The sequence below is a fragment of the Castanea sativa genome, chromosome 1 (assembly GCF_040712315.1).
Source record: "Castanea sativa cultivar Marrone di Chiusa Pesio chromosome 1, ASM4071231v1".
Lineage (NCBI taxonomy): Eukaryota > Viridiplantae > Streptophyta > Magnoliopsida > Fagales > Fagaceae > Castanea > Castanea sativa.
In genome coordinates, this window is record NC_134013.1 from 10326703 (window position 1) to 10340022 (window position 13320).

Sequence of the window (13320 nt, forward strand, 5' to 3'; positions counted from 1 at the left end):
GAGATATATACCAAGTAAAAACTAAATCAATGGAGAGAATATTCTAAATTTCAAACTATGCCATGCAATTCTAAGAAAACAGAATTATCTAAACTACTAGATTATGAAACTTCGTTCTCAAAAAAAAAAAATTATGAAACTTCAAGTATCAATATCATTATCCAAGTAAACAATTTTTCTTTCTCAAGAAAAAATAAAAGTAAACAATTTTTTTTTTATACAAAATAGAATTCTATTCTAACTTAATATAAGTGTATATGTGTGTGAATCTTTCTCCTAAATACTTGAACCCTGACCCTTACCCCACACACTCCACAAGTTTTTATACTTGTGGAGTGACCACTGCACCAAGGGTGTGTGGTGATAAGTAAACAAAATTGATAGTTAAAAATCTATCTAAAAAACTATAAACTGTAATTAATATAACTACTTACTAGCATTAAAGCATTAACAAGACAACACAGCATCTAAAATAATAAAATACAAGTGAAATAAAGAAAGAATTAGTCTAGGATGTGTGTCCTTGCTTAGGATGTGAGCTTCCATTTATATTTGAGGCCTAGACGGTCATCAACGATTGCTTGTAACATGAGAAGTCCTTTCTTCAAGTTTCTAAGAGACATGTCAATTGAATTTTCATCATGCGTTATTTCTGTTAAAAAAAAAGTTAAAACCATAGTGATTGGTAGTGGCACACCCCACTCTTACAAGTTACAACTTAAAAGAAGCGTTGCCACCTTCAAAATACATTGCGCTACAATATACTGATGTTCTTTATATTTGTTGCTTATTATTGACATCTATGTAAACAAAACATATAATTTTTTTTTATATCTCATTTTCATGATAGCAACCACACATAGAAAAATGATTGATTGCAATCATAGAAATGAATAAGCTTTTTTCAAAAAAAAAAAAAAAAAGAATACGGTTTTCATAAAGTGAGTCATTTTTTAGAAAATGCTTTTTATAAAAAACAAGGGGAACATATTCATTAATTCACCAATAGTTGACAACAACACTAAGGAAATTAAAGAAATTATACTATTTACCCGGTAAAACAAAAATAAAAATAGAAGATTATTAAACTTGAGCTTTGTTTCCAATTGACCTTTTACAGAGCTCTCATGGGAAAATATAGCACTCCCATACACTGCTCACCTTTATTCGTTTATTAAATATAAAAAATAAAATTTACTAACATACGTTGTTCATATTTGCGTAGAACAATGTTAGAAATACCCACAAACAAAAAAAAAAAAAAAAACTCAAATTATTGAGTTGATAAGTGCTTTTTTATTTTAAATGGGGAGTGAGTATTGAAGCCTTAGACTCCTTTAGAAACATAAAAGAATATCATTTGACAGCAGAGAAGTCATTGGCTATTGAGGTGATAGCTCATAGATTGCTATTATTTTGCTATCATTTTTACATGGCCTATGACACTTACAAGTGACACTATTTTCATATACACCAATTAAAACATACAAAATTTCGTGCAAACTCAATAACTATGAACAAAGTTTTGATTTTTTTTCCATAGACTTGCCGAATTTTCTTATCCATCTATAACCGACAATCCTCCTCTTCCAAAATGGAGAACAAAACTGTTTGATATTAACTTGATAATGACCTTCATATACACGTGGCCAACGCAGATAGAAAGAACAAAGAACAAAAAGAGTTAGCAGAGTTTCACTCAAACTAATGGTAATGACCATCTTTAAGAGTCTATGTGTTGATCTAAGAATATAAAGTGGCAGGACCACTCTTGCATTTTCCAATCGAGACCATTTTTGACTATCTCACTCTCTCTCTCTCTCTCTCTCTCTCTCTCTCTCTATCTCTCTCCTCATTTATTAGCTAGACTCTCACTTTTAGCATCCACGTTCATGGGAGTAATAAAAGTCTCCACTAAAATGCACCATTGTGCAAGTAGCTATAGGGGTCCCCTTGACTGGGGTACCCTCAGCCCACCAATACCATATAAAGTCCAAGTGAAGTTTATCCCTTGATCATCAATTGCTCATTTTCTTTGAGAAGATAGCATTGGAATCTTTGAGAAAAAAGATGCTATGTGCAAAGAAAATCTTCCAAAGCTGACAAGGAAGATTCCTAGTTGGTCATTATCAAGACCATCAAATATCGTTGTTCTGTGGGTCTGGCAAAGTTGAATCAGTGGGAGTGGGAGACACATTAGTGACCATATATTCATGCTCAACAAGGCCTCTCTCTCTTGTTCTAGCTAGGTATAATCTTCTTATTCAAACATTCACTCGATGTGGCACCACCTGTTATTGTTATGTGACGTCTTTTATTGTCAATCACAAGCTCAAGTAGTTCAGCTTTATTAGTCTTATCTCGACAAATTAAAAGCCATGCAACTAGTAAGCTAATCGAGGCATAATATACACAATCTATAAAAGTTTTCTCTCGAACCCTTATATAGTTTCATATGTAATTAAGATATGTCGTTAACGTTGCAACTTGCAAGGATTTTTGAACATGAACAAAGTTTTACGAACTATAAACTTTTTGTGCAGCAAAGTAATTGGCTTCACAGAGGATCTTAATGTACATAATTTGAAATTGAAAATCGAGTTAGATAATAAGAAAAGATCTGACTGTACAACCCAAATTCTATCAAGATCAGTGCTTAGTGGAAGTTACGTGCTCATGTTTACCATGTCTACAGAAACAAAACAGAAAATAAAATATAGTAAAGCCAATATATAGTATTAGAATATCAGTGATTTTTTCTCATGTTGGATCTAAGGACACTCCTAAAACAGTTCCAGCTGTCATATCTCCGTTTTTTCCATCAAATTATTATATACCATAGATACCTAGGCAATTGGATTTCTTCATTATGAGCCACACCAACATTCCCAAAATTTTCCTATATGGAATTTCAACACGGATCAAGAACTAACATGATGGAATAATTTGAAGGAATATAGCAATTTGATTGGTGCGAACGATCGATGTGAATGCCGCATTTAGCGAAGAAATGGACACAATGATGAAATCCAAGAAAAAAGGTCAATGGCAGTGCGATTAGAAGCGCAAGTGTACATGTTGTTAAAGTATGTGTCTAGAACAGAAAGTTTATCGATTAACTTTGATCTTATGTCATCCTCCCGTAAAAGAGTTGAGACTTGAGACAAGGTGATTCATATTATATTATTGTTATATGGTTAAAATTAACGCTATTATTTAAGTGTTATTAACTAAACTTAACTAAGCCTTTATATATATATATATATATATATATATATATATATATATATATATATATGTAAAGTTGACATAGCAATCAATATAAAAGGATACATAGAATATAAGTCTAAAATTCATTTCAGAATGTGGTTTGTCATTTTTATTTGCTAAATCATAGATTGCACATAACTGACACAAAGATAGTACGTAACTCAATCCATTTTGCTTTAGTCACCTCTAGATATTTAAAAGCATATCCGGTGCATTGTAATAATGATTATTTGAGAATAGAAGTAATTACTAGAGTAAGTATTACAAGGAATACAAATAAACTTTAATGGAATGATTATTTCTATGTAAATATTTGGTAATAACATAGAAATATAACTCTAAATCTATATTTCACAATATGATACAGCATAGTAAAATAATTGAATGGAATTATGTGCCAATCAAACTTCCTAAAATACCTTTATGGAATGATACCTACAATCTTTGTAGGTCTCACTTAATGTTCAATTATGTATAAATTAAATAACTAGATACTTAATATTAATGTCCTTTTCAAAATTACCATCTCCATCCCCTAAATATTGTATTCTATTAACAAGCTAATTCATCTGCTTGAATAAACTGATGATATGAGATAATAAAAAATTGATTTTAAAATAAAAATAAATGTTTCATAATAAAGTTAATACATATTTGAAAATTGAATAATACATCTAAAAAAGTGGGTTTGTAATTTATAATTAAGTTTTATACCTTAATTGATTAGGCTTATACTTGTCAACAAGTTTTTTTTTAAATTTAATTATTACAATCAATAATTATAAATATTACATTTTATTGAAAAAAAAATTATACTTACTCTATTACAAACACCTGATATATATATATATATAGAGAGAGAGAGAGAGAGAGAGTTAGGGAATGGTAGCCCATGGTGATTTTTATTAATTTATTTATGTGGTTGAAGGAATTGCTATTACAATTTACAAACATTTTGGCAATCAACTTTTTATTGGTCTTTCTCAGTTGTTCAGTCCTCACATGTCCTCTTCGAATCCAATGATAATTGATAACACAAGGCACCGAACTAAGAGTCTAGAATGGTGTGGTTCGAGCCTTCGAGGTGGTTCAGGTAGGTGGTCAGGAATTTGCAGCCATATCTGATCGTACTATTTGCAGTGTTCCGTCTCACAACTTCCAACATGTTTCCCAAACTTCTTTATTTTTGGTTGTCTTTTTTTTTCTATCGTTTTTTTTTTCTTGACAACATAATTCGTAGACTGGACTAGTCTAATTTATCTTCATTCTGGATGCACGTAAGCCCAATACTTTTGGGGTTTTTTTTTTTTTTTTTTTTTTTTTTTATTTTTATTTTTTATGAATAAAGAATTGGACTTGTAACTGTGATCACTATTCCCGATCTACTTATACTCTATTATGCAAAGGGTAGGATTACCAAAACACCAAATAGGACGTACACATAGTCACGTACTTGAACTCACAACTTTAAACTCATAAAGTAATGGGCCATGAGAGCTTCTTACTATCAAGCCACCTCATCGGGTGGTATGTTCAGCCAACACCACCCTTTAGTGCTGGGAGGAATAATATAAAATGGACATCTTCAAAGCAGCAAATTTCATGCCTAATTCAATTTACAACCAAGCCTGCTCATTCACAAGATTGGTATTAGATGTACTCGCCATTATTAGCACCGAGAAACCTAAGAATAAAGGAAAAAAAAATGTTATCAATTAGACAATTACAGAATTACTATATCGTTGTTGGGCCGGCCCAAAAGTCATCACATATCAGTAGGCAGTAAGCGCTAGGCATGAATAGCCAACAGGTCCTTGTAGTAAGAATATATTTATACCCTCCTCAAGCCTAACTTTCGGATGGTTCTTACTTCTTAGTGAGTGCTACATCTTACTCAAGTCACATACTTTATTCAATATCCAACCATACAATTATATAACTTTACTAGATAAATATTCAAGAAAAAAAAAAAACTCATCTTAATCCACCATAACCATCTAAGTTTTTTACTCGCTCTTTATCAATTATGATTCTAGTTGTTACTTGCTACATCACAAATAGACTATCGAAACATAATAGAGAAGCAAGAGATTTTGTTTGAGAGAAATCATCCTCCAAAGTTCGAGTTCTCTGAATTACAAGATTTCAGCCCTCCGAAGTGCATGACCTATTGGCCCACTTCTGCTGAGGCTAAAAAATGGCAAGACAAACCACCCCCCTCTCCGAACAACACAAGAAGAAGCAAATTCCAAGTGGCAGAGAAACATGTTTGCAGCATCTAATAAATAACTGGACATTTAAAAGAGAACTGGCATTTTATTGTTTTCTTCTATTAAAAAAAACAAAATTCCAGGGTGAAAGGTTTGACAAACACTATTATTTAGATCTAGCAGGGGCAGGGAATTTTATCACAGTATCTGCACAATATGATATTATGGAATACTTATAGTAAAGCAAATTTGGAGAAAGTGAAACAATTATCTTTTCAAGGGTGTAAAGTAAGATTTGGAGAAACACGAGTGTCAAAAATCAGTACCATCTTGAAGTATAAACTGTCAAAGTCCATCGAATAAGCACGCATGCTACATCAAGATAACAGTAGGTGAACAAGTTTTTGTTGATCACTATCATTTATATTATTCTACCCTTGCTTGAATTGAACTAAGATTGTGTACAAAGTGCATCTGTGGATTCCAGAAAACTAGGATTTTTTTTGCTTGATACTTTCTTGCTGGTGCTTTGCTCTCCTCCATCCATAATCTAATTTTTCACCTTTAACTTGTGGATTTGTGTCTTTCCTGATTCAGTTGGAAATTTAAAAATCGAAAAACAGTTGATTAACATTAAGAGAGGTGCTGAATTATTCAGCATTTGTATCTTCAGCAGCCTTCTTGTATTCTGGCTTAAGCTCATAAGTTCCTTGGTTGGTTCCTCTTTTATTGTAAACACACAGCTCGTTCAATATCTCCTTCAAGAATTGCTGCAAAGAAAGAGAAAATCCAATATTCTGACAGGTGAAAATCAAGTCAAAAGTAATATTAATAATAAGATAAGCACACTGTAACTGTTACTCAGAACACTGAGTACAAAAGAAAAGTCTGTTATGTAAATTAAAAAGGTTTTATTATAAACTTTACTGAATTCCAAGCAATCAGGTGATTCAAAGTTTATATAGGTAGGCATTGCTCAAACTATTTTGAGAAATTAATGATCACTTAAATCATCATTCCATTCTTACCAAGTGTCTTTCACATAAAATAAAGCAAACAGCATCGCATTTCATCCTAAACATGCAACAGAATGCATAAGAGAGCTGCTAATACTAACAAAGAAAATTTATAAATAAGTAAAATAATCAAAAGACATACTGCCGGTTGATCTGTCTCTTGGACAAGTTGCTTTAAGGCCCAATTTGGTTGTCTTTCAAATAATTTAAACATTATATCCTCCAGTTCCCCGCGATCTCTTCTAGTTCTTTTCATGTCTGATTGCTTCACTGGTGCAGCCTTCTTCTTATCCTGTCGCATATAATTGGCAATGAACATTATGCAAGGGTCTTCCAAACATGTAGTTGTGCCTATTTTAGAAAAAAAAGACGACTAAATTTACATTCAGAGAGGCACCTACACCTACCACAGAAGTTGTATGAGTGTGGTGTGTGTGAGTTTGTTTGTGGGTGTGCGTGCGTTAGTATATGTAAACTTCCACAATGTTACACAAACCTAATGAGGCAGGACAAACCAAAACGATGCAACATGACAATTAAAGAACAGGGAAATGAAGATAGCTGACCTAGCAGTCAGCACCAAGCAAAAGAAAACCTTTAGGAGTCAACACCTAACTCCTAAGGTTGGCTGGAGTTAACATAAGTGCATTGGGACAATTTTAATGAGAAATTTTATCTCATCAAAATAATACCCCTCCATAGGAATACATTATTGAGGTTATAACCCATTACTAGGTTTCTAACTGACCAAGGAAAACACTGATTCTAATTGACTTAAGAAACTTAATGTTAAATGACCTGGGAAATCCCACTTATGAAATTACAAAAAAATGAGATTACTCTACAAATTTAAATAAATAGACCAATAAACCTAATGAAAATAATTGGACCTAAAATAAAATACATTTGACCAACAAAAATACAATTGACTCCAAAATCAAAATAAGACTAAATTAGCATCATTTGAACATTTAGACTGAAGTTGGAAATAAAAAGTAAATGACTACAAATTGACCCAGCCCTTCAGATGCATGACAATCCTTTGTGCGTGCGTGTGTGTGTGTGTGTGTGTGTGTGTGGTTGGGGGGGGGGGGGGGGGGTTAGTAAGTTGATGTGTAGAAGGGAAATGGTTTTAATGTTATTATGTTTTAGGGTTCACTCATCCTATAAATAGAGATGATGAAAAGTTTGTAAAATCTCTGACTTTTATTATCAATAATATTGTCGTTAGAATACTCTAGGATTTGCTTATTTCAGCACCCTAAAGAGGTTCCCCCTCTATTTACCTAAAAAAATAGGCTTCAATATTAAATTGAAGTAAATCTAAATTAATGGTTCTCCCAACTGCATCACCTTCTATCCTAGCTTGACATCCCTCCACTTATCCAAGATACAATATCAAAACATTCAAGCCTTAGCTAGGGCCAAACACTGCCAGAAATTAGACTCTATCAGGACAGGTTGGGTTGCAAGAGAGAGTGGAGGTTGCCATTGATATATATATATATATATATATATATATATATATATATTGGTGTCTATCCCATAGTTGTATACTTGTGCTTCAGATCTAAAGATTAGATCTAGAAGTTTGAGGATAAAGGTGACTAGGTTGTAATCGTTAATTTAAACTTTTAACCCCAGAATCATGAATAGGTTGTTTAGAAGTTACTCTTCTACCAGCAGTAGATGTTCCCAACCTACATCCATTCCAGATATCCCAGCAGACATAGGAGTACTTAATTCGGAGTCTTATGAGCTATCCGATCTAGATCTAGACATAGGAGATTGGAATATCCCTAAAGTAGCCACCAGCCAATTCTATAAGTCTTCATGGTCTTTGAGCAGAGCGTTCAAAACAGACTACCGTGTTAAGACCATAGAACAAGTCTATGGAATAAACAAGGAGTACGAAACGTGCTACTTGTTATCCCCTTCAGCTATCCAGAAGCATAAAGACAAAGGACATAACTTCCTACACATAGGATTAGTCCAAATTGGAGTGAAACCACTCACCAGAAGAGGTTTGAACAGCTCAATCCTCATGGCCCTTAGAGATGCTCGTCACATCAGATTCGACGACAGCCTCCTAGGAACCATAGAAACTAGTCTTAGCGACGGACCCATCCATTTTAACTGTTTCCCAGATTTTACTATCCATATCCATGACAGCACAGTTATCAAAGCTCTCACACTCAATATCAAGACCCATGGAACCCTCATGACACAGGGAACCAGTCAGATCGCCTTGATATACAGAGTTTACTACAAGTGCGTGAGAACGAATATGAATGTTGGAGCACTTGATAGGAGACAGAGAGGTGAGACAACCCTCATCCAGACCACTGACCCTAGTGCCAAGATTAGGGTTCCAAGAACCCTCAAATGGTCAGAAATCACTTTCCCAACCAACTGGACTTTAGAGAATGAGAACCATACTCTACAGATCCAAAACCCAGCCCAGAATCCAGATCTAGAATTTGTCCAACAACTAGCCGACGGCATGGTTAGGTTAAGTTTTGACAAATCTAGGCTTAGCACTCCTCTAGATTATGAGTGTAGACCACCTCTGGACATATCCCGATTTAGATCTCCAACCGATTTACAGCAGCCCCATAGGCAGTCACCTATCTACCTTAGAGATAGATCTGCATCCCAGTGTAGCTCAACCAGACCTCTAGGATCACCTTTCCCAAGGTCTAGAAGAGACTTAGGTGTTCAACTTCAGGGAGTTAGAACCAATTCCCAACTCACCACACCTTGCTACACAGCCAAACAGGGATTCGATTGTCAATGAGGAAGACGATCGTGAGCAATCCCCCCCGTCCCCATACGGGCGATATGGAACGGCCCTCCGGATCGGCGAGAGGAATCTCTGAACATTTTGGTGTTAAACAGAGAATTCGTTCCTGACCTAGAAGAGTTAGGTAAGGAATTTAGTTCTGAGGAAAACAGGACTAAGAGAGAAGCCTACAAAGCCAATTATACCAAAGATCAAAAAGAAAAAGTATTTGAAGCATAGACGGCATTCATGAGGGAAATATTCCGTAATGTCCCCTTTTTCATATACTTCGAAAGGTATTTTGGCCAGCACAAGCAGTTTTGTGTCCTCACCAGAGCCTGAACCATAGAAGGACCCAATGCAACCAAAGATGTTGTAAGGTCTAGCCATCCACCCCTAGAAGCCATAACCTTCAACCATCGCAAGACGGAGATAATAGCCTCTCCCTTCAAAGCCACCACAGATAGGCATCAACCTATTGACAAGGTTATTGAGCAAAACAACTATACCAACCAGTGTCTAAATGTCATAGGAAAACAGCTTGACAGGATAGAAGATAGGATCGATAACAAGGTCATCCTCCAGCCAGGAAGCTCTAGTAAGCCGATCCAAGCCCTAGAAAAGCCTTTAGTCAAGTTACCCACAACTAGGCACACCAGCCTTAGTTATCCTAAGGATAAGACAGCCTTAGAAATAGTTGCCCAGAAGCTTGAAGAACTAGTAAAGAAGGAACCAGCCACCCCTTTATCAATGAATGTTCTAGACATCCAAACAGCCTCTAGCAGTTCTAGCCAAGCCTCTGACCAGGAGTTTGAACAAATAGAAAACCAGTTTCAGGATTTAGAGGTAAAACGGCTTTACCATCCCGATCCAACCAGCTCAACCAAGAATTGGTACCATAGACCATCACCCCCTGACCTCCGGTATGAGGAAAGGAATGTTAGTAACCAATTCTCAGTATCTTCTGGTAGACTCTATGAATAAATCAGAGGATGAGTGGGACCACCTATAAAATTTCATGACTCTATGAATTGTGTGTGTGTGTGTGTGTGTGGGGAGATTTCCATTGATATGGCGGGCTGTCTTCTTTTCACCTTGAAACATCAAAATGATTCAGCAGGAAAGAGAGTTCATTGAAGAAGCCAACATATACCATAAGTGAGCAGTACATTGCTTAACTTATACAATTACAATGAAAACAGATCAAGTGAATACCTTGGAAGTGGATGAAATCAAACCAATCATTCCAGGCATGGGTCTCATATGTACTCCACGGTCATTGTCAATCACCTTTGAAAGAAATCAAATGAACAAAAAAGAAAAAGCAAAAATCATTAGAATCAGTTACAGGAAAACTGCAATGGAAAAAGTAAATTAATAGTCAAATGCCCTACCTGTATACATCTATTCTTTATCATGGACTTTTTTGTCCTTTCACGGCAAAGTTTGCCATAATCTTCAATGTTTTCACCATGGGGCTTCATGTCAAACTTATGCTCTACCTTTCCTTCCATTGCAACCTTCCCTACATGCACATTAGCTGCTCACGAATTAAAAAGAGCCAAAATTTACATTGAAAAAACAGATCATGAAGTAGCTTAAATAAATGTCTGTGCATCCATTTGAAGTTCCTAATATAAATAATAATAACTACGGAAAGGAAAAGCTACATGCTCCGGCATAATTGTGCAGAGCCACCTGATTTAGAATTTCCAGAGTTTGTTTAGTTTGTGTAGGGTTTAAAAAGACAAACTCTCACAGAGGGTGCATATGAGAATGATTCTAAGTAATGAAACTAAGATATCCCTAATACAGTACTCGGTGGTTCAGAGGTGTAGACAACCTTAAGATACAAATTGTGGGTTCAAAGAATCAAAAGTGTACCCCATAACCATCAAGGTCAAGACTACTTTGGTCAACAATTAACAAAAACAGCTTTAACAATTCTTAACTACCTAGGTATTTGATTAAATGCCACACCCTTGTCTTCCCTAAGATACTTTCAGTGCAGCATGCGATCACCACAACAGCCATGTTTAGAGAAAATGTTAGTATTTACTAATCCACAAAATGAAACACATGTAGTTAAATTCTTCAGGGAACAGGAATTAAGATTCTCACCTTGATTTGTCTCAGAAAATACAGACATAGGAACAAAATCTTTAAACATATTCAAGGAATAACTTTTCGGAATATTCCCTGCCTCATTGGCAGCCATCTCCATTGTGAACTGGTAACGATTTCAAAATGTGTCAGGACGCTTGCCTCCAAATATGTAGAGAATATGCATTATAAAAGCAAACATATCACCAAATATATTGTAAATAGGATTGATTTCGGGGCATATGAAAGCAACCAATATGATAGTTGCTAAAATCTCTAGTGTATATTGAGTGGACATACAGTCTCACAAACACAGATTGCAAGACAGTCCTGAATAAATCACGGCCACTTCCTTTTTATATGCACAGGTAAAAAAAGTAAGCGGCCAGTCAGCCTCTTGATTTATTAAAAGAGAAGAAAATAAAGGAAAAATAGATATGTATTGCCCTTAAAGTGAATATATCAGTACTTACTACTTATGCCTTTTGCTTTATAGTCATCAGAATCTAGCACCAACAAAGTAGGTACAATGAAGATAATTCAATGAGCTGCTAGTCAAATAAATGAATTCGTAACTCAACTATCACTTGAGGTTGTGGATTCAAAAATCAACTGGGTGTGTGAGTAACTCACCAATCAAAACTGATAAACTACCAATTGTCCCAAAAAGCCTAAACTGTTAGGAAATAGCAAATTTAATCATTTAATCGTTATTCTAGCAAAAACACATTGCTCTGATAGACAATAAGATAATCAAATGGGAACCATTCAATTAATAACACAACACCACAACAGGTGCACTAGGTTAGTGAAGTTGGGAAAAAAAAAAAAAAAAAACATCTCCACAAGATCATCTTATCAACAACCTCCTATATGCCTATCCAACAAACGAATTTTCCATCAATTTAAATATAATTAACATGAATTTTCCATTAATGCTATTGTAAGCTTTTTTTTTTTAATGACCATTCAACCATAAAAGATTTAATTCCAAATCAAGAAAAACAATACAACAAAATTCATAGCAGGCTCCAATTCAAATACCAGTGACAAAACAGAGAAGTTGCAAAAGTTCCTATCAACCAAAATCACTGATAAACATTAAAATACAAAATTACAACCTAATTAGCAAAAGTGGTGAGCATCTCGATCAAATCAATAAAAAGTTAAACCACAGAGAACATTCTAGAAGAGTTTTTTGAAGGTAGATCAAGAAAGAAGAAGAAAAGGAATTACCTGGAGGGAAGAGGAGGAATCAGATTGAAGAGGATCGAGGGAGAGGACAACCTTAGCGACAGGGTGAGGGTCCGAGGATGGATGAGCTTGCCATGACTTTGCAACCACCAAAGGACACTTCATCAACCACACCGATCTCTCCGCTCTCCCTGTCTCCAAGTTACTAGTACTACTGCTACTGCCATGATGTTCTTCCTCCATCTCTGTCTCTCTCAGAACTCCCAGTTTCTATTGGGATCACCGCGACTTTTTTCTTTCTTTCTTTGTTTCTTTGTTATGACGGTGTGGTGGGTTTGGTTGTGGAATATTTATATTTTTACTTACTACTTGTCTGCTACTGCTGCTACTATTTCTTTACTCGTTTCATTTAGTACTGCTTGCTGGTCCGGACCCGAACGAGGCGGGGTCAACTTTTTAAGACAAAACAAAGCACGTGTGCAGTGTATGTTAATGTTAAGATTTTGATTTTGATTTTTTTTTTTTTTTTTGAGAAGGAGATCAGTGAATTTATTGAAGTAAATCAGATTCGAATACATCTTTCAAGGCATTGAGTAGCTCTTCTACTCACACATCAATATTAACAGCTAAAATTGCTTTTCTAGCAAGGACATGAGCCAATTTATCGCCCTCCTTTCGAACATGTAAAAAAGAACATCCTACTAAAGATGAGCTAATACATCAAATCTCTTTTATAATATAACCA

The 13320-nt window shown here is 35.0% G+C and overlaps 1 protein-coding gene across 3 annotated transcripts; it reads right to left on the reverse strand.

The window, feature by feature from the left end:
* Positions 1–5790: 5790 nt before the first annotated feature.
* Positions 5791–12934, reverse strand: LOC142622109 (transcription initiation factor IIF subunit beta). Of its 3 annotated transcripts, XM_075795540.1 has the most exons (7): positions 12618–12934; positions 11400–11508; positions 10673–10818; positions 10494–10568; positions 6639–6788; positions 6509–6554; positions 5791–6250 (listed from the first exon to the last, which is right to left on the reverse strand). In XM_075795540.1, exons 1-6 carry the CDS (start codon positions 12816–12818, stop codon positions 6519–6521), a joined length of 717 nt encoding a protein of 238 aa, XP_075651655.1. In that variant the 5' UTR covers positions 12819–12934; the 3' UTR covers positions 5791–6250; positions 6509–6518. The 3 variants fall into 3 exon arrangements, with proteins under 3 accessions (XP_075651655.1, XP_075651653.1, XP_075651654.1); XM_075795538.1 differs by lacking the exon at positions 6509–6554; XM_075795539.1 differs by lacking the exon at positions 6509–6554 and having other exon boundaries at positions 10673–10803; positions 12618–12918.
* Between the last annotated feature and the right edge of the window lie 386 nt (positions 12935–13320).